Below are 21,223 nucleotides of genomic sequence, written 5' to 3'. Positions count from 1 at the left end.
GGTAAAATAGACCATCCTTTCTTTTATGTGCTTAGAGAAATGAAGAGTTAGGATTGCTCCAAATATAGCCTACAAGATTGCTCTATACTCTTTTTATTTCCTGAAAAATAATTTGTATTTAGAAATATTATCGATGGAATATTTTTATAGAAATTATAAATTATTTTTCATTTGGTTGTAATATTAAAAAAATAATGTTAATAAATTTATATAGAGAAAGTTTAATTTTAATAAAAAAAACTATTTTCTTAAAATAATTTAATTTTTACATTAATTAGAAAAATATTTTCATTGATGGAAAGAATGGCCTAGTGTATATGAAATAGAGAAAGTTCATTAATCTAGTGATATCAACGTGTGTACACACTACATTAACACATTAATACTATATCAGACATTTTGGATTCAAGGTTCGAATTTTCAAATTGGTTGATCCAACTCACCTTTGACCTTCAGAACTTGATCCACATTGCCATTGTCTGTTCGTTGAAACTTTTGTTCATGCACCACTAATGAACTCTGCAATTCATCAACGGACATGCTCTCCGTATCTTATGATTCTTCAATAGCTACAATGACATATGTGAATTTCTCTGTTAGGGTATGCAGAATTTTTTCAATGATCTTTATGTCAGACATGTCTTCTCCATTGCTTCTCATCTTGTTGGAGACCATCATCGCTCTTGCAAAGTAGTCATTGATAGATTCATCTTTCTTCATTACGAGAACCTCAAACTCCCTTCTTAATGAGTTAAGCAGAGATTTCTTAGCTTTTAAATTTCCTCCAAACTTCCGCTTCATGGAATCCCAAACAATCTTGGCTGTGCAATGATCCAAGATTTGTTAAAAGACAGTGCGGTCAATTGCCTGGAACAAATAATGATTGACCTGATGATCCTTAGTTCGGGCATCATCAAGCTGTGCCTGTTGCTTCTCAGTCAGCATTGTCCCTTCTAAAGGTTCTTGAAAGCAAGCTCCAATGTCCTTTTGCTCTGAGAAGATTTTCCATCAGTTCGCTCCAATTGTCATAATGACCATCGAAGTGAGGAATATTAGTCAGCGTCTTATCATCACTCATGCTTTCGGTGGTGGATCACTTGGAGTCTGCTACTTCTCGTTCTACAAGCCCAGTGGGGGCTCTGATACCAATTGTCAAGTTCTAGACTGCAAATCACTAAAACAGAAACACAAACAATTGGAATTTGAAAGTGATCCCTTTTATTGAAGCTACTGTTGAATATATATAGCTTTTACACTTAACAATAAAGATCACAATTTACGCTACGTAATTTACATAACAACAAATCAACTACAGCTAAAAAAACTCAAACAACCAAAAGATCAGGTCTTTTATTCAAATGACTTTGTCTCAGTCAATTTCTTTCAATAAAAATAAGACTATTATTTATGTAAATTTTAAAGTATGAATTATATTTTTTTTAAGACTACTTGAACTTATTTTAAACTTATTTGGGATTTTTAATTATTAAATTCTAAGGTGAATTTCCTTCGCTCCATCAACCATGATATAGAGATAGATAAGGGTTTTAAATTAATTTAAATTTTAGGAGTTTTTATATATATATATATATAAATTAAGTGTTTATCTATTAATGGACTTTGTTTTTTTTATTGAAATCGTCTCCAAAATTAAGAGATTTCAGAGCTAAATATATATATAAAAAATAAAAGGATAATCATTCATATATAATAATTTGGACATCTTTCAATATTCACATGTCTTATTCTCCTCGCAATTATTTTGCTTTCGTAGCTTTTACATAGAGAAGTAGAGAGATTATTTCTATTAGTTACTAACCGGTTGTCTTCATTTTATTAAATAAATTATCTGAAAATTTTTAGTAATATAATTTTTATTTAATTAATTAAATTACAATATCATATTAAATACTTAAAATAAAAATAAAAATAAATAAAAAAATTTATTGGAGAAAAAATTTTAAAAATTTTATATTTATATTTTAAATTTAAAATTTTAGATATAAATATTAATCCAAAAAATTGTTAGTTTAATCCATTATTTATAAATTTTTACAATTTTACTTTAAATTGTAAAAATTATCGACTAAATCAATATTTTGACAATTGTAACTACTATCAGCCCATAATGAATTAATCACCTACCATCTATTCGACCGTGATGAATTTTACCATATTTTTTGAAAATAATCAATTAAATTTAGATTTTAAGAATTTACTTAATTTTACTTCATTTTTAAGAAAAAATTTTATGTTACTAATGAGAACACTATATAACTATACTATATGACTTTTAGTAAACTTTTAAATTTATTTTTTTATTTAAAATAATTCTAAATCAATCATATACTATATTAAATATTGAAGAGAAGTTAATTATGAATTATTTTGAGAAGAAAAAGTTTAAAAAATTATTTTAGTATATAAAATGAAAATGAAAAATAAATAATAAGATTAATAAAAAATATTTTTGAAATAAAAAAAGGTATATCGTAAGTTATTAGTTTAACAAAACTTTAGGATTATATTATAACTTACAATTAATTTTTTTATATTTAATTTAATTTTTTTAGTTATAATTATGATAAATTAAAACGTTAAGTTTTATTATTCAAAATTAAAAATTTTGAATATAAATATAAATTTAATCTAACCATTTAGATTTATTTATTTAATGGGTCTTTAATAATCCACGTGACATGATATGCAGATTAAAAAAATTAATTAAAATTAATAGAAATTAAGGGCTAAAATTCAGATAAATATAAAAAAAATTAATTTTATTGTACAAAATTTTAAATTTTATTTTTCGATCCAAATTTTACTTCTAAACAATTATTAAAAAGTCAAAATTGTGAAGTTTTAAACTGCAAATTGCTAAAATAGAGATACAAATAATTAAAATTTGGAAGTGATCCCTTTTATTGAAGCTACTGTTGAATATATATAGCTTTTACACTTAACAATAAAGATCACAATTTACGCTATGTGATTTACATAACAACAAATCAACTACAGCTAAAAAAAACTCAAACAACCAAAAGATCAGGTCTTTTATTTATATGACTTTAATTTAGTCAATTTCTTCCATAAAAATAAGACTATTATTTATGTAAATTTTAAAGTATGAATTATATTTTTTTTTAAGACTACTTGAACTTATTTTAAACTTATTTGGCATTTTAAAAATAGTTCAATGAAAATAAATTAAAACCGAAATACAAAAGTTAATATTTTTAGCCTCTGATAGTTGAAAGGGCAATACCTTTGTTCCTATAAATATCTATCATTTGAAGTTTAGGCTGAATGCATAATTTTTTCCCATATCCCTTATATTTTCGGTTGAAATAATTTCATTTTGTACGTTTATAAAAATGTTAAAATTATAAAATAGCTTAAATTTTTATAACTGAAGTATAACATATTTATTTCTATATTATAAAAATTAAATTATTTTATAATTGAAAATTGAGTGATTTACATTTATTTTTACTTTTATAGGTTAAATTATTCTTGATTTGAAAAATAAAATACTTTAATTAAAACTTTAAATTTAAAATATATAATTATTTATCTAAAATTAAGTATGTATATGAAAAATAAAAATTAATATTATCTTAAAATTTTTAAAATAACTGAAATAAAATTTTTATAAAATAACATTTATTGTGGGTATTTCAGATGTCGAACTAGATTTTTCTCCATGAGTTAGAAGACAAATTAACTGCACATGCTTTTCTTTATCTAATTACAAGTATATATAGCTATCACAATCTATATTCTTATGCGACAACTTCTCCAATTGGCATAATAATAAACTTCTCACTCTTTCCTCAAAATTTATGAGAGGTTTCGGAGAAAAGAAACGATAATGTTTTTTTAACTGATGAGTTTTTCAGTCTTTTTTTATGGGGTCAAGGTAGTCAAGTCTGATATTTAAGAAACAAACATTCCTCTATTTTAGATAGAAAAAATGTGCAAAGTTAAAAAGTACCAAAATTGTTTCTCGGCCATTTGTTGATCTATAATTTGTTGATATGTAATTAAGTTTGTACTAGTGTTATTATTGTTTTCTCTATAACTCATCGTAAGTAAATGATTCTTTCTTTCAAGACGTAGGATTCCTTCCTTCTTTCATAGTTGTTCTCTCTATTTCTTCTTCGTTCTCTATTTTGCTTTCGATCTTTCTTTTTTTTTATTTTATGCTTTCGATCTTTTTTTTTATTTTATTTATTTTGTTTCAATTACTAATAATTTCTCGGTATACAAATAACGAACAAAACTAACTCAGACACGGTCTTCGGTGAGCAACGCAATAGAAATAAAGTATTTTCTCAAAATTTTAAAAGTGTTTTATATTATTGGAATTTGAAATCTTTAGTTGAGAGAGAAAGTATTCGTGCCATTATCTATTGCGGATAGCTACCGAATAATATTTTATTTTCCTTTTAGTCACCCCATTTAATGTATTTCTTCATGTTTTACACATTCCATCCATTCACATGGCACCTTAGATTATAAAATGGTATACACTTCTAGTCTTTACTTCCCAGCCATTACTCAAGCGGCTGGTGATGTCTCCTTTCATCTTAGCCATATTAGTTGCTCTGCTTGTTTCATTCCTTTTCAATCTAAGAGCCACCTCATTCTGGTCCCGGAGACATCCAAAAAATGACCGGAAGCTACCTCCAGGACCCCCAGCCTTGCCGATTATCGGTAATCTCTACATGCTAGGTAACCTTCCCCATCGATCCCTTTACCATTTGTTCAAAAAGTATGGCCCTATCATGTCCATGAGACTAGGCTCTATACCAGCAATTGTTGTATCATCTCCTCAAGCTGCTGAGTTATTTCTCAAGACACACGACGTTGTATTCGCTAGCCGTCCTATAATACAAGCTTCCGTGTACATGTGCTATGGCAACAAGGGAATGGCTTTTTCAGAGTATGGCCCTTACTGGCGTAGCATAAGGAAATTGTGCACGTTACAACTTCTTTCTCCGTCGAAAATTGAGTACTTTGCTCCGATGAGGATGGAGGAGGTGCGGTTGTTGGTTAATTCGCTAAAGAAAGCTGCGGCGGCTCGTGAGGCGGTGGATATTAGTTTAGGCGTGGGAGAACTGATTCGGAACATGAGTTGCAAGTTGGTCTTTGGGGAAGCTAACATTTATGAATTTGATCTAAAGCTGTTGATTGAGGAAGCTTTGAACTTGACAGGAGCTTTCAATATTGCTGATTATGTTCCTTTTTTAGGAGCATTTGATCTTCAGGTATTTGTTTTTTTTTTTTTCTTTTCTTTTTTCTTAACTAATGAGATTTCAATATTGCTGATTAACTTGTGAGATCTCAAATTTAAATTCTACTAAGTATTAATTTTTTAATACAAATATTTGCATGTAGGGATTGAAAAAACGTATGAAGGCATTTAGCAAGAAAATGGACAAAATCTTAGATAAGATAATAGATGAACATGAAAGGAAAGCTCAATGGCAAAAGCAACAGCAAATAAGAGATTTTGTTGATGTGTTGCTTTCTTTGATGAACCAACCCACCGCATCCAATGATGAATCACTCTCCACACTGGATAGAACCAACATAAAAGCTATTTTACAAGACATGATCATAGGTTCATTTGACACTTCAGCTATTACCATTGAGTGGACACTCACAGAACCCCTCAGACATCCTTCTGCAATGAAACGCCTGCAAGATGAATTGCAGAGTGTTGTTGGATTGGATAAAATGGTGGAGGAAAAAGATCTCTCCAATCTTCCATATCTAGATATGGTTATAAAAGAAAGCTTGAGGTTACATCCTGTTGGGCCACTTCTAATTCCTCGAAGCTGTATGGAGGAGATAATAATTGATGGGTATCATATACCGAAGAAGGCAAGAATTATAGTGAATGCTTGGGGAATTGGACGAGATCCTGATGTTTGGTCAGATAATGCAGAAGAGTTTTTGCCAGAAAGATTTGCTGCGAAAAGTATAGACATTCGAGGACGTGATTTTGAGTTTCTCCCATTTGGTTCTGGGCGTAGAGGTTGCCCTGGAATGCAACTCGGATTAACTGTTGTTAGGCTTGTTATAGCTCAGCTAGTGCATTGCTTCAACTGGGAGCTCCCAGATGGCGTGTTGCCTGGTGAATTGGACATGAGTGAGGTATTTGGCCTGTCGTTGCCAAGAGCTAGCCATTTGGTCGTGGTGCCCAAGTATCGACTGGGTATTTGAAGTGCTTTGGAAGTTGAATTGTCAAATTTTAAGGCGAACCTTGTTCACTCTTCAACTATAATATATAGAATAGTATATGTGGTATCGTATTGTTATTAAATAGCGATAATTTTTTAACATTATTAATAAATATTTATATGTTGAGTAAAATATAATTATTAATTAAAAAATAAAAATATAAAAAAGTATTAGATGATTTCGCTCATTTTTATTTTAGAGTCTGGTTTATTTTGTATTAAATTAATATTTAATAATATGATTTTTATATAATATTTTTAACGCATCAAAAAATTACTGCTATTTATTAACGGTACAATAACACAAATTTAATTACACAAATTGAATCAAACTCTTAAAATAAAAAATTAATAAAACTACACAATACACATTGTTGTACTTTTCTCTGGTTTCTATGTATAAATTAATAATTCATATCTAATATCTTGGACATCTTTCAATATTTATTTTTGTCTAGATAATTAATAGAGAGTAAAAGAGAAATAAAAACATAATTTTAAAAAATTATAAAAATAGCTATTATGTTTAGGGATTTTTTTTTAAAATAATACTACTTAATATTCTTAAATTAAAAATAAATTTGAATAAATCATTTTTAAAATTTACAAATAAAACTATACAGAGATAGACTAGGCCACCGTGTAATTTAAACTATAAATTAAATTGGTTAAATATGAGATCAGATCATTCAATCATTTTGGGTTGAAAAATATCAAATATGATTTTTCTTGGTAAATTTGTTCCAGTACTACGGGACCAACTTTTGTAAATGAAAACATTTATCGTCATTTTGTGCACCTACGCAAATGATTTACACACAAAAACTTGTCGATGACCATTTTGAGTTGGAAAATATTGAATATATTCTTAGTTGGCAAATTTATTCCGGAACTCCAGAACCCACTTTTGTAAAGGTAAACGTTTATCGTCATTTCAATCACTTTCACTAATGATTTGCATGTAAAAACTAGCAATAGATCATTTTGAAATTGAAAAATATCAAATATATACTTAGTTAGCAAACTTTTTCCGGAACTCCAAAACCCACTTTTATAAAGGTAAACATTTATTGTCATTTCAAACACTTGCACAAATAATTTGCACGTAAAAACTTGCGAGTGACTATTCTGGGATTGAAAAATATCAAATATGTTCTTAATTAGCAAAATTATTTGGGAGTTCCGGGACGCACTTTTGTAAAAGTAAACATTTGTCGTCATTTCGAGACTTGCACAAATGATTTGGATGTTAAAACTTGCGAGTGACTATTTTGGAGTTTGGAAATATCAAATATGTACTTAGTTGGCAAACTTATTCCGGAGTTTCGAGAACATTTGTAAAAGTAAGGATTTATCATCATTTCATTCACTTGAAAAATAATTTGTACGTAAAACCTTGCAAGTGACCATTGTGGAGTTAGAAAATATCAAACATGTCTTTAGTTGGCAAACTTGTTCCAGAGCTCTTGGACTCACTTTTCTAAAGGTAAACATTTATCATAATTTCAAGCACTTGCACAAATGATTTACACGAAAAAATTTGTGAGTGATTAGGTTAGGAAATATCAAATATGATCTTTGTTCGCAAACTTGTTCTGGAGCTATGAGACCCACATTTGTAAAGGTAAGCATTTATCATCATTTTGCGCACTTAAACAAATTATTTACACATAAAAACTTGCGAGTGACCATTTTAGGGTCAGGAAATATCAAATATGTTCTTAGTTGGCAATCTTATTCCGGAATTCCAAGACTCACTTTTGTAAAGATAAACATTTATCATCATTGCAAGCACTTGCACAAATGATTTGCATAGAAAAACTAACGAATAATCATTTTGGGGTTAAGAAATATCAAATATGTCCTTTGTGGCCAAACTTGTTCCAGAGCTACGGAACCCAATTTGGTAAATGAAAACATTTATCGTCATTTTGCACACATGCACAAATAATTTACGCGTAAAAACTTACAAGTGACCATTTCAGGGTTGGGGAATATCAAATGTCTTTAGTTGGCAAACTTGTTCTGAAACCCTAAGTTTATCGTCATTTCAAGTACTTGTACAAATAATTTGCGCATAAAAACTTGTGAGTGACCATTTTACAATTGGGAAATATCAAATATGTTCTTAATTGGTAATCATGTTCCGGAGCTCCAAGACTCACTTTTGGGTAAACATTAACCGTCATTGCAAGCACTTGCACAAATGATTTGGTTGACCATTTTGGGTTGAAAAATATTAAATATTTCTTTAGTTGGCAAACTTGTTCCCTTGAATCAAGAGATGGTGGGTTGTAGAGGTTGGGAGAAGATATTTCCCTTCCTTCCGATAGCACTACATCCTCCGTCCTTTGCAAATATGTAGTCCCATGGATTCTCAAAGCTTGACCGTTGGGCTTTTATGATGCTTCTTAAATGTAGGCCTTAGATCATATAATAAAAGATAATAATCCTCCAGACTGCCGGCCAATATTTAATTATTGTGGACCATACAATCAAGTACATTAATAATTGAATTTTGGACGTACTTTTCATGATGGAAGCTGAAAATTTATAAGGTCTAATGCATCAATTTCAAAGTTTTTGCCAATCTTAGAGGCTGAAGTGAGATAAGCAGGCGAGGAGAATTCAATTTAAATTAAAAAAAATTAATTAAATTGAATTAATTTAAAATTTTAATTTATTTTTTATTTATTTTAATTTAATTTTTAATTTTAAAAATTTTAGTTATTTCGATTTAATTTAATTTTGATTAAAAAAAATTAAAAATATCAAACTGAACGTGATAATAATATATTATTTTTAATAATATAGAGAGATTAAATTGTATTAAAATTAAAATATTTTAATTAAATTTTAAAATATTAAAAATAAAGTATGAAAAATAAAAAATTTATAAAAAAATTAAATCAATCAAATCGAATCGAATCAAAATGATTCGATTCGATTTATTTTTAATTAAAATCGAATCGATTTAATTAGTATAAATATAAAATTTTAATTTTAAATTTATTTTATTTAATTCAGTTTAATTTTAAATCCAACCAATTAAATTTTCATTTGCAGAATAAGCACAAGGAACCACATTGCAAATTAAACTCAAAGTTCAGAATACTTGGCCATGTGGTTCCTTAATAATTCAATATCATATTATTTATTATTATTGACATATATATAAATAATAATTATATTGTTATTATAGGATTTTAAAAATATAATTGTTAATGAAATATAATTTATATTTTATATATGCATATATTTATTATATAAAAATAACAATATAACTACTATAATTTATTTTATAATATAAAATTTATTTTATAATTATAAATAGTTAATTAGTATATTAATATTTATTTTGAGAATAATTTTTTTAATTATTAATGTAACGACTCGAAAATCAGACCGCTACCGGCGCTAGGATCCAGATTGGCTTAAGGCCGCTGGGACCCGTAGCAAGCCTGACATACATCCTATAAACCTGTGTAATCCCATACATGATCAACAACATACATAAAAATTTGAACTTTTCTTTTTTTTTACCAAGCTCAACATGTGCATGCACATAAACATATACATAAGCATAAACATAAACCTCACACTGGAGCTCTCATCAAATGCTCCAATGGGGTAACTCATCATACACAAGCTTGGTGGAACATAAACCTCATAAAACATTCTATAGATCATGTATCAAAGGGGATAACAATACAAACTCGGTCAAGCACAATCTCTAAACCTCATTCTCAATATCAACATTTACATGACATAACTATTCATAACTTTACAACATTTTACAATTTGTCATGTCAACATTCTATCTATTACATAAGCATGACTTTACTCTTCTTGACTTCTCTGCCTAGCCCGTACCTACAAACCTAGGGGATTAGGGAGAGGGATGAGCTACTAGAGCCCAGTGAGCAGAATAATAAAAACATTTAAATCGTATGCCATAATGGAATGCAACACGTCACAAACAAATCACATCAAGGATGGTATTGTCACCAATAGTCCTCTACATTCCAAAGTGCCGGGACGTAGAATGGGTCAACCGGTCTTTCTCTTAACATAACATAACATAACATTCCAATGTGCCAGGGACGTAGAATGGGTACAACCTGGTCTTTCTCTTACATCGTGCCAGGGACGTAGAATGGGTACAACCTGGACTTTCATACCGTATCATGCCGTATCATCATCATACGAGGACTAAAGGATCATTCAATAACCAATCCGCATCAACATCATAAAATACAATGCATCATATTCGTGAATTCTAATGCAAACAACCTAAATCATCACATGGCATTCATGATGCATGAGCATGCTCAAAACTTTATAATTTATTTGCTTTAAAACGTAAAGGTTTATTCTACTCACCTCTGGCTAGCTCTGACAAAGACTGAAGCAGCTGACTCACTGCTGGGGTCCTCGGTTCCTCGGGTCCGAACCTACACAGGTGGACACAAATGAGGGACCAAACAACTAGAACATAACTCTAAAAATATCCCCCAAAAAACCCCCTAAAACACCTCAAAACAATCATGCAAAACATACAAAGGAAGGCTGAACAGGGTACTTTCGGCGGCAGGTTCGGCGGCCGAAAGTCCCTCCTGAGCCGAAAGTCAGGCAGGTTCGGCGGCACCTTCGGCGACCGAAACTCCCAGACAGAGACGAAACTCATGCATGTTCAGAGGCACTTTCGGCGGCCGAAACTCCCAGACAGAGACGAAAGTCGTCTTTCGGGGGCAGGCTTCGGCAGCCGAAAGGCTTGCCTCCCAGGCAGGTTCGGCGGCCGAAAGTCCTTCGGCTGCCGAACCTGGTTTCTGCCAAAAGGGCAGAAACTTGGTTCCTCATGCACATTTGCCTCCCATTCATTCAATCAAGCATATAACTCAACCAAAACATGCATAGATACATACATCAACTCCTAGGGGCTTCAAACTATCTTAAACCCCATCTACAACACATCAAACAACACAAATCCAACATACATTGTCCATAAACCCAAAAACATAACAAAAACCTAACATGCATTTCTACCCCATAGATCTTCATAAAACTTGTTTAAAACATACTATAAGCTCAAGATCGACCCTTACCTCTTGAAGATCGAGAGAAAAACGACCCTAGCTCGGAGATGGGAGAGAGAGAGTTCCTTGAACCTCAAAGCTCCAGAACTTGTTTTAAACTTGGAAATCTTCAAAACAAGGTGAAAACTAGTGAAAATCGTGAAAGATTTGAAGGAAAGGACTCAAGATCGGTGAGGGGTGGCGGAGAGCTCACTTTGGCCGACAATGGGGAGAAAAGCTCGCCCGTTTTCGGCTAAGGGACCCTTTTATAGGTGGCTGGCCAGGCCACGTTCGGGGGCCAAACGTGCCTCCGCATGCATGCCATGTTCGGCGGCCGAACTTGAGGTTCGGCGGCCGAACCTGGGTCTTCCTCCAAGGCTATTTTCATACAAAAACTCATTTTCTTTTTAGCTTAAAAACATAAAATGCATTAAAACATTTTATAAAAATATGTTTTTACCCTTCTAGAAACCTCCGACACCCGAGATTCCACCGGACGGTAGGAATCCCGATACCGGAGTCTAGCCGGGTATTACATTCTCCCCCCTTAAGAACATTCGTCCCCGAATGTTCCTCAACTAGCATATGCAAGGCATAAAACACATCATACACATAGAACACAGGGAACATTCAAGAATCTAACCTTAGAAAAGATAGGGGTATTGCTGGAGCATGAACTCCCGTGTCTCCCAGGTGCATTCCTCCATATTGTGGTAGTTCCAAAGGACTTTCACCATCGGGATTTTCTTGTTTCTCAGCTTCCTGATCTGGGTGTCTAGGATCCGTACTGGCTGTTCAACATAGGTGAGATCTTCTTGGATCTCCACATCAGGCTCACTAAGAACCTTGCCCGGATCTGACACAAATTTCCTCAACATTGAAACATGGAAAACCGGATGGATTCTCTCCATTGAAGCAAGCAAGTCCAGCTTGTACGACACATTCCCAATCTTCTGCAAGATTTCAAAGGGTCCGATGTATCGTGGGGCTAGCTTACCTTTCTTCCCAAAACGAACCACTCCTTTCATAGGAGACACTTTGAGCAATACCAGATCCCCCTCCTGAAACTCTACTTGCCTTCTGCGGATATCTGCATAACTCTTCTGTCTGCTTGCAGCAGTCTTGATCCTTTCTCTGATTATGGGTACCACCCTGCTGGTGATCTCTACTAGCTCAGGCCCTGCCAAGGCCTTCTCTCCAACTTCCTCTCAGCAAACAGGTGACCTGCACTTCCTTCCATATAAAACTTCATATGGAGCCATCCCGATGCTAGCATGATGGCTGTTATTGTAGGCAAACTCCACCAAAGGTAGATGCTGCCTCCAAGAACCGCCAAAGTCCAGCACACACATTCTGAGCATATCTTCTATAGTCTGGATGGTCCTCTCTGACTGTCCGTCTGTCTGTGGATGGAAGGCGGTACTGAAATCCAACCTGGTACCCATAGCATTCTGCAGACTCCGCCAAAACCTGGAGGTGAACTGGGGTCATCTATCGGACACTATTGAAACAGGAACCCCATGCAGCCTGACGATCTCATCAACATACACCTGCGCCAACTTGTCCACAGAATAGCCACTCCTGACAGGGATGAAGTGAGCAGATTTGGTGAGTCTGTCCACAATCACCCATATGGAGTCCAATCTGTTGGACATCGTCGGTAACCCCACTACGAAGTCCATAGCTATATTCTCCCATTTCCACTCTGGAATAGGTAGTGGGTTAAGCATTCCAGCCGGCTTCTGATGTTCCAGCTTCACCCTCTGACACACTTCGCAGGCTGACACAAACTGTGCCACTTCTTCCTTCATAGCTGGCCACCAATACACTTTCTTCATATCTTGATACATCTTGGTGGCTCCGGGGTGAACGCTGTATCTTGCATTATGAGCCTCCCTCATAATGTCTCCTTTTAGCCCTATGTCATCTGGTACACACAATCGACTCCCATAGCGGAGGATCCCCTTGCTGTCAAATATGAACTCACTGTCCTTGCCTGACTGAACAGTCCGGGCAATCTTCACTAACTCTGGGTCCTCATGCTGTTTCTGAGCCACCTGCTCCAAAAACACAGGTGTCACTCTCATCTGGGCCACTAAAGCACATGTACCAGACAACTCCAACTGTAGACCTTCATCAACAAGCTTGTAAAACTCCTTCACCACTGGTCTCCTCTCCGCCGTGATGTGGGATAGACTGCCTAGTGACTTCCGGCTTAGGGCGTCTGCCAGTACATTCGCCTTACCTGGATGGTACTGAATCTTGCAATCATAGTCACTCAGCAGCTCTACCCATCTTCTCTGTCTCAAGTTCAAATCTCTTTGACTCAGGATGTACTGCAGGCTTTTATGATCTGGGAAGATCTCACATTTTACCCCATAGAGGTAGTGCCTCCACATCTTGAGTGCAAAGATTACTGCTGCCATCTCCAGGTCATGCGTGGGGTAATTCAACTCGTGCTTCTTTAGCTGTCTAGAAGCATAAGTAATTACCCTTTCATTCTGCATTAGCACACAACCCAGTCCCACACGGGACGCATCACAAAAGACTGTAAAGTCTTCATCGCTAGATGGCAGAGCTAATACTGGTGCTGAAGTCAACCTCTTCTTAAGCTCTTCAAAACTTTCTTCGCACTGGTCGGTCCACACAAACTTCTGATTCTTTCTGGTTAGTCTGGTCAGAGGAGCTGCAATTTTTGAGAAGTCCTGAACGAACCTCCTGTAGTAACCTGCCAAACCCAAGAAACTCCTGATCTCTGTCACTGAAGTGGGTCTAGGCTAGTTAGCCACAGCTTCTACCTTCTTGGGGTCCACCTCTATTCCATTTTCTGACACCACATGCCCCAAGAATGAAATGCTCCTCAGCCAGAACTCACACTTGGAGAACTTGGCATACAAGCCGTGTTCCCTCAAGGTCTGCAGAACCAACCTCAGATGATGGGCATGCTCCTCTGCATTCCTGGAATATACTAAGATATCATCTATGAAGACAATAACAAAGTGATCCAGGTATTGGCTAAACACTCTGTTCATGAGATCCATGAATGCTGCAGGGGCGTTGGTTAACCCGAACGGCATCACCAGGAACTCAAAATGCCCATATCTGGTCCTGAAAGCAATCTTTGGCACATCTTCTTCTCTGATCCTCAGCTGATGATACCCGGACCGCAGATCTATTTTGGAGAAACAACCCGCTCCTGCTAGCTGGTCGAATAGATCATCGATCCTTGGCAAAGGATACCTGTTCTTGGTAGTGACTTTGTTCAACTGCCTGTAGTCGATACAAAGTCTGAGGGATCCATCCTTCTTTTTCACAAAGAGAACTGGAGCACCCTAAGGTGAGGTACTCGGTCGGATGAAACCCTTGACTACCAGCTCTTGCAACTGCTCTTTCAACTCTTTCAATTCTGCTGGTGCCATCCTGTAGGGAGGGATAGAGATCGGTCGGGTTCCAGGCATCAATTCTATCTCAAACTCTATCTCCCTAGCAAGCGGTAAACCTGGCAACTCGTCTGGGAAGACATCTAGAAACTCTCTAACCACTGGCACTGAGGCGGGCTCTCTCACCTGACTGCTAAGCTCTCTTACATGAGCCAAATACCCCTGACATCCCTTCCTAAGCAACCTACGAGCCTGAAGAGCTGATATCAGACCTCTAGGTGTACCCCTCCTGTCTCCCCTGAAGACAACCTTTGACCCATCTTGACCTCTGAACTTGACAAACACTGGACTGCACTGGCAGACTGACTCTGCCACAGATGGATCACACTTGGGTCCACTGACCCAGAGAGGACACTCTAACCCAGAGATCATCAACCCCAACCTCTGGACGGCTCTCGAAGCAATAAAAGAATGAGATGCACCAGGGTCCATCAAGGCATACACATCTGAACAACCAATGACTAAATTACCTGCCACCACGGTGTTAGATGCATCTGCCTCCTGCTGAGTCATCGTGAAGATCCGTGCTGGAGCTGATGGACCTTCACCTCTGAAACCCGCGGAAGAAGAGGCTGACCCTCTCCCTCTGCCTCTGCCACTGGCCTGCGTCGTGGCTGGAGCTGCTGGCTGCGCTACACTGCCTGAGGCTGTCTACTGGGACTAAGCCATAGGTACTGTCCTAGGACACTCTCGAGCCATGTGTCCCTCTTGCCCGCATCTGAAGTAGGCTGCTGTCCCAGCCCGGTAAACTCCCTTGTGTGGTCTACCACACTTTGCACAAACTGCATTATCCGCACCAGAGCTTGAGCCACTCCCTAGTCCCAGACTGGACTTGACCTTATTCCAGAACTTGTTCTTCTTCGACTTCCTAGTGGTGTTATTCCACTTTTTGCTACCTGAAGCTGCTGCACTCAGAGAAGAAGAGCCTGGGGTCTTAGAACCAGAGGGCTGTGCCACTGACTGCTTAACTGTCCCCTGAATGATGGCACCGGCCTCCATTTTCCGGGCCATATCCACTATGGCATGGAAGCTCTCCCTATCTGCTGACTGGATCAAGGAGGAATATCTGGAGTGAAGTTTCATGATATACCTCCTTGACTTCTTCTGGTCTGTGTCAAGGTTTGGCCCTGCAAACGGCAACAGCTCCACGAATCTGTCTGTGAACTCATCCACACTCATATCATCAGTCTGCCTCAACTGTTCAAACTCTATCATCTTCAGCTCCCTTGAACTATCGGGAAAAGCCCATCCTGCAAACTCGTTTACAAACTCTTCCCAAGACATGCTGTCCACCCTCGGGTTCACATAATTCTTAAACCACTCTCGTGCCTTCTTGCACTTAAGCGTGAACCCAACCATCTGAATGGCTCTACTGTCATTAGTCCCAATCTCATCTGTGATCACCTTTACCCTTTCGAGATACACAAACGGGTCATCCCCTTTTTCATACTGAGGAGCACCCAACTTCATGTAGTCGGTCATCTTGACCTTGCTCCCTCTAGATGAGCTAGGCTTAGGTACTGGGGTTTCTGGAACTGTGGGTTCTGCTGATGGAGGAGGTGGTGCAGCATCCCCTGAGGTAGGGTTTGCTGGATTTGGATAGTAAGGTGGAGGTGGGTACATTGGGTACTGTGAGTATGGTGGATAGTAAGGTGGGTATGGCATCTGTGTGGGATAAGGGTTAAAGCTATGGTAATCCGATGTGCCTCCCATCGAATACCCGAGGTTTTGTGGAAAGGGTGGGTAGTGAGGTGGCTGAACAAATCCCAAGGCCTGAGTGCCTCCTTGGGACTCTCCCATTCCCTCTTCCGACATGCTAACTCCCAGACTGCCATCCCTCCTTTGCTCCATATCCATATCATCCCCCATGTCCTCTGACACTCCTCCCTGAACTGTTCCCCTTACTGATCTGCTTCTACCCAGATCCAAGGACCTTCTAGAGTCCCTTACTGCTCTTTCTCTGCTGGACCTACTTGACATTGCCCTAGGCAATGCTGGAGGACGGGCGCTCATGCCCTCATCCTCAGGTGGTACTCCAGTCAATCGTGCAGATCGACGAGTTCCTCTCATTCTGTTTTCTGAAAAACAGTACACATCACATAAACATTAGCATCATATGGTTCATGTGGAAACACATGAACCCGCATCACATACATCACATATCATTAATGCACATGCATACAATCATGGCATTTCACATCACCATACAAGACAGGACTCTACATCCTATCCTAGTGGACATGATCTTCCTATTGTGCTTGACCTTCTATAACTTCTATGAGCCCGACACTCTAGGTCCGACCATATGAACCTAGGGCTCTGATATCATTCTGTAACGACCTGAAAATCGGATCGCTACCGGCGCTAGGATCCAGATCGGCTTAAGGCCGCCGGGACCCGTAGCAAGCCTGACATACATCCTGTAAACCTGTGTAATCCCATACATGATCAACAACATACATAAAAATTTGAACTTTTCTTTTCTTTTACCAAGCTCAACATGTGCATGCACATAAACATATACATAAGCATAAACATAAACCTCACACTGGAGCTCTCATCAAATGCTCCAATGGGGTAACTCATCATACACAAGCTTGGTGGAACATAAACCTCATAAAACATTCTATAGATTATGTATCAAAGGGGATAACAATACAAACTCGGTCAAGTACAATCTCTAAACCTCAATCTCAATATCAACATTTACATGACATAACTATTCATAACTTTACAACATTTTACAATTTGTCATGTCCACATTCTATCTATTACATAAGCATGACTTTACTCTTCTTGACTTCTCTGCCTAGCCCGTACCTGCAAACCTGGGGGATTAGGGAGAGGGATGAGCTACTAGAGCCCAGTGAGCAGAATAATAAAAACATTTAAATCGTATGCCATAATGGAATGCAACACGTCACAAACAAATCACATCAAGGATGATATTGTCACCAATAGTCCTCTACATTCCAAAGTGTCGGGACGTAGAATGGGTCAACCGGTCTTTCTCTTAACATAACGTAACATAACATTCCAATGTGCCAGGGACGTAGAATGGGTACAACCTGGTCTTTCTCTTACATCGTGTCAGGGACGTAGAATGGGTACAACCTGGACTTCCATACCGTATCATGCCGTATCATCATCATACGAGGACTAAAGGATCATTCAATAACCAATCCGCATCAACATCATAAAATGCAATGCATCATATTCGTGAATTCTAATGCAAACAACCTAAATCATCACATGGCATTCATGATGCATGAGCATGCTCAAAACTTTATAATTTATTTGCTTTAAAACGTAAAGGTTTATTCTACTCACCTCTGGCTAGCTCTGACAAAGACTGAAGCAGCTAACTCATTGCTGGGGTCCTCGGTTCCTCGGGTCCGAACCTACACAGGTGGACTCTAATGAGGGACCAAACAACTAGAACATAACTCTAAAAACATCCCCCAAAAAATCCCCTAAAACACCTCAAAACAATCATGCAAAACATACAAAGGAAGGCTGAACAGGGCACTTTCGGCGGCAGGTTCGGCGGCCGAAAGTCCCTCCAGAGCCGAAAGTCAGGCAGGTTCGGCGGCACCTTCGGCGGCCGAAACTCCCAGACAGAGACGAAACTCATGCATGTTCGGCGGCACTTTCGACGGCCGAAACTCCCAGACAGAGACGAAAGTCCACTTTCGGGGGCAGGCTTCGGCAGCCGAAAGGCTTGCCTCCCAGGCAGGTTCGGCGGTCGAAAGTCCTTCGGCTGCCGAACCTGGTTTCTGCCAGAAGGGCAGAAACTTGGTTCCTCGTGCACATTTGCCTCCCATTCATTCAATCAAGCATATAACTCAACCAAAACATGCATAGATACATACATCAACTCCTAGGGGCTTCAAACTATCTTAAACCCCATCTACAACACATCAAACAACACAAATCCAACGTACATTGTCCATAAACCCAAAAACATAACAAAAACCTAACATGCATTTCTACCCCATAGATCTTCATAAAACTTGTTTAAAACATACTATAAGCTCAAGATCGACCCTTACCTCTTGAAGATCGAGAGGAAAACGACCCTAGCTCGGAGATGGGAGAGAGAGAGTTCCTTGAACCTCAAAACTCCAGAACTTGCTTTAAACTTGGAAATCTTCAAAACAAGGTGAAAACTAGTGAAAATCGTGAAAGATTTGAAGGAAAGGACTCAAGATCGGTGAGGGGTGGCGGAGAGCTCACCTTGGCTGACAATAGGGAGAAAAGCTCGCCCGTTTTCGGCTAAGGGATCCCTTTATAGGTGGCTGGCCAGGCCACGTTCGGGGGCCGAACGTGCCTCCGCGCATGCCATGTTTGGCGGCCGAACTTGAGGTTCGGCGGCCGAACCTGGGTCTTCCTCCAATGCTATTTTCATGCAAAAACTCATTTTCTTTTTAGCTTAAAAACATAAAATACATTAAAACATTTTATAAAAACATGTTTTTACCCTTCTAGAGACCTCCGACACCCGAGATTCCACCGGACGGTAGGAATCTCAATACCGGAGTCTAGCCGGGTATTACAATTAAATACTAAAAATAATAATATAATTTAAACAAAAAATATGGTGTAAATTCTGTTTGGTGTGCTATAAAGTACTTGTATCGGTATTAGGCACTAGAATTTAATTTCATAAATTGCGCTGGAAAAGGCTATATAGCTACGATAATTGTATTGCTACAATAATTGTACTGCTACAATAATTGTACTGCTACAATAATTGTACTGCTGGTTTCCTTACCTGGAAAAGTCTCTATTTTGTTTTAGAGTATCATCTTTATCATATTTTTTCACTTAATACTTGATATTATAATTATAATTTATGATAATCGCGGAACTACTAACATTCAGACTGCAATCGAACCCTTAAAAAGTCGAATTCAAGATCTACCAGAGTTCACTATGCAAGTTGGCCCATTAGCACGCAGTTTAGCCCACAATCGAAAAGGCCGGACTGACCAAAATCTAAATTTATCAGAGAGTAATCCAGCTCATCTGACTCATCTGATGTGGGAATACTAAAAATAATAATATAATTTAAACAAAAAATATAATCTAAATTCTGTATGATGTGCTATAAAGTACTTATACCGGTGTTAGGCACCAGAATTTAATTTTATAAATTGCGCCTGGAAAAGGCTGTATAGCTACAATAATTGTATTGCTACAATAATTTAATTTTAGAATATCATCTTTATCATATTTTTTCACTTAATACTTGATATTATAATTATAATTTATGACAACCGCCAAACTACTAGCATTCAGACTGCAGTCGAACCCTTAAAGAGTCGAATTCAAGATCTATCAAAGTTCACTACACAAGTTGACCCATTAGCATGCAGTTTAGCCCACAATCGAGGAGGCCGAACTGACCAGAATCCGGACTTATCAGAGGAGAGCAAATCCAATTATATCACGACCCTATCAGCACGAGCGCCAGAAGATAAATAAATTGTTGCTTGATGTGATAGTAACATGTAACATTGCAACAGAGTGACAGTTATGCGTCATTAAAAAATAAAGAAAAAAGAATAAAGGAAGAAAGTGTGAACCATTCAGACTAAATTTATTCATTCATACCAAAACTCTACTTCTATCTCAATCTTAGATTATAAAAAAAAGCAATAAAAAAATTACTATAAAAATAAAGAAACTCATTATTTAATCTTTTTATTTTTAAAAATATATTAAAATATTTTTAACATTTTAAAAAGTCTATCAATAAATTTTTCTATTAATTTAACAGTTGTTTATTATATAAAAAAATTTAAAATATTTTTAATATAAAAAAATTAATTATTATATTTTTTATAAATTTAAAATATCAATTAATAAATTTTACAAAATATAAAGATTAAATACTAAAACAGTTAGCTGTTAAAATTAATGAATAGAATAATAAATATATTTTTACGTTTTAGTAAATTTTTTTAAAATTAAAACATAAATTAATGGGTTTTTAAATAATAATTTTTTGCAAAATTAATTAGAAAGGAAGTGTTGCATAAATGATTTGTTATTGGTTGAAAGTTGAAATCGAAGTGTGCATTTATAGCAAAAGAAAGAAATACGACAAAAAAATTTCGAGAAAGCTTGGTGTGGTGCCTTACGAGTTAATGCTTTATCATAAATGTTCGTTAATTATCATTTACCCGTTTCACTCCCATCTCATACGACATTGTAAACTGTCGTTTCTAATAAAATATCTCCATTCGCCTTTATCAGTAATTTAATATGCTATTTAAATTTTAAAGTATTTGCATACTAACTGAGAAAACAATTAAATTACATAAATTATAATAAAATATTTTTTAATTTTTATTAAATTATTATTTATCTTTTCTAATTCTAACTTCTTTAATATTTATAATTCTCCCTTAATTTATCAGTAAAAAAATATTTTCTTATAAGACCATCTAACTTT

The 21,223-nt window shown here is 36.2% G+C and overlaps 1 protein-coding gene across 1 annotated transcript; it reads left to right on the top strand.

Moving 5' to 3' along the window:
* Positions 1-4,574: 4,574 nt before the first annotated feature.
* LOC110624480 (cytochrome P450 CYP736A12) lies at positions 4,575-6,282 on the top strand. The gene is made up of 2 exons (XM_021769660.2): positions 4,575-5,270; positions 5,401-6,282. Exons 1-2 carry the CDS (start codon positions 4,575-4,577, stop codon positions 6,229-6,231), a joined length of 1,527 nt encoding a protein of 508 aa, XP_021625352.2. The 3' UTR covers positions 6,232-6,282.
* Positions 6,283-21,223: the final 14,941 nt, after the last annotated feature.

This window comes from Manihot esculenta, chromosome 1 (genome assembly GCF_001659605.2).
Source record: "Manihot esculenta cultivar AM560-2 chromosome 1, M.esculenta_v8, whole genome shotgun sequence".
Classification (NCBI taxonomy): Eukaryota; Viridiplantae; Streptophyta; class Magnoliopsida; order Malpighiales; family Euphorbiaceae; genus Manihot; species Manihot esculenta.
The sequence above is the reverse complement of the archived record's forward strand: the minus strand, read 5'-3'. Positions and strand labels throughout refer to the sequence as shown.

Excerpts from the sequence above, each read along its gene's own strand:
- LOC110624480 (XM_021769660.2), top strand. The coding sequence starts at position 4,575 with ATGTCTCCTTTCATCTTAGCCATATTAGTTGCTCTGCTTGTTTCATTC. Across the intron at positions 5,271-5,400 it reads TAGGAGCATTTGATCTTCAG|GGATTGAAAAAACGTATGAA; the intron begins GTATTTGTTTTT and ends ATTTGCATGTAG.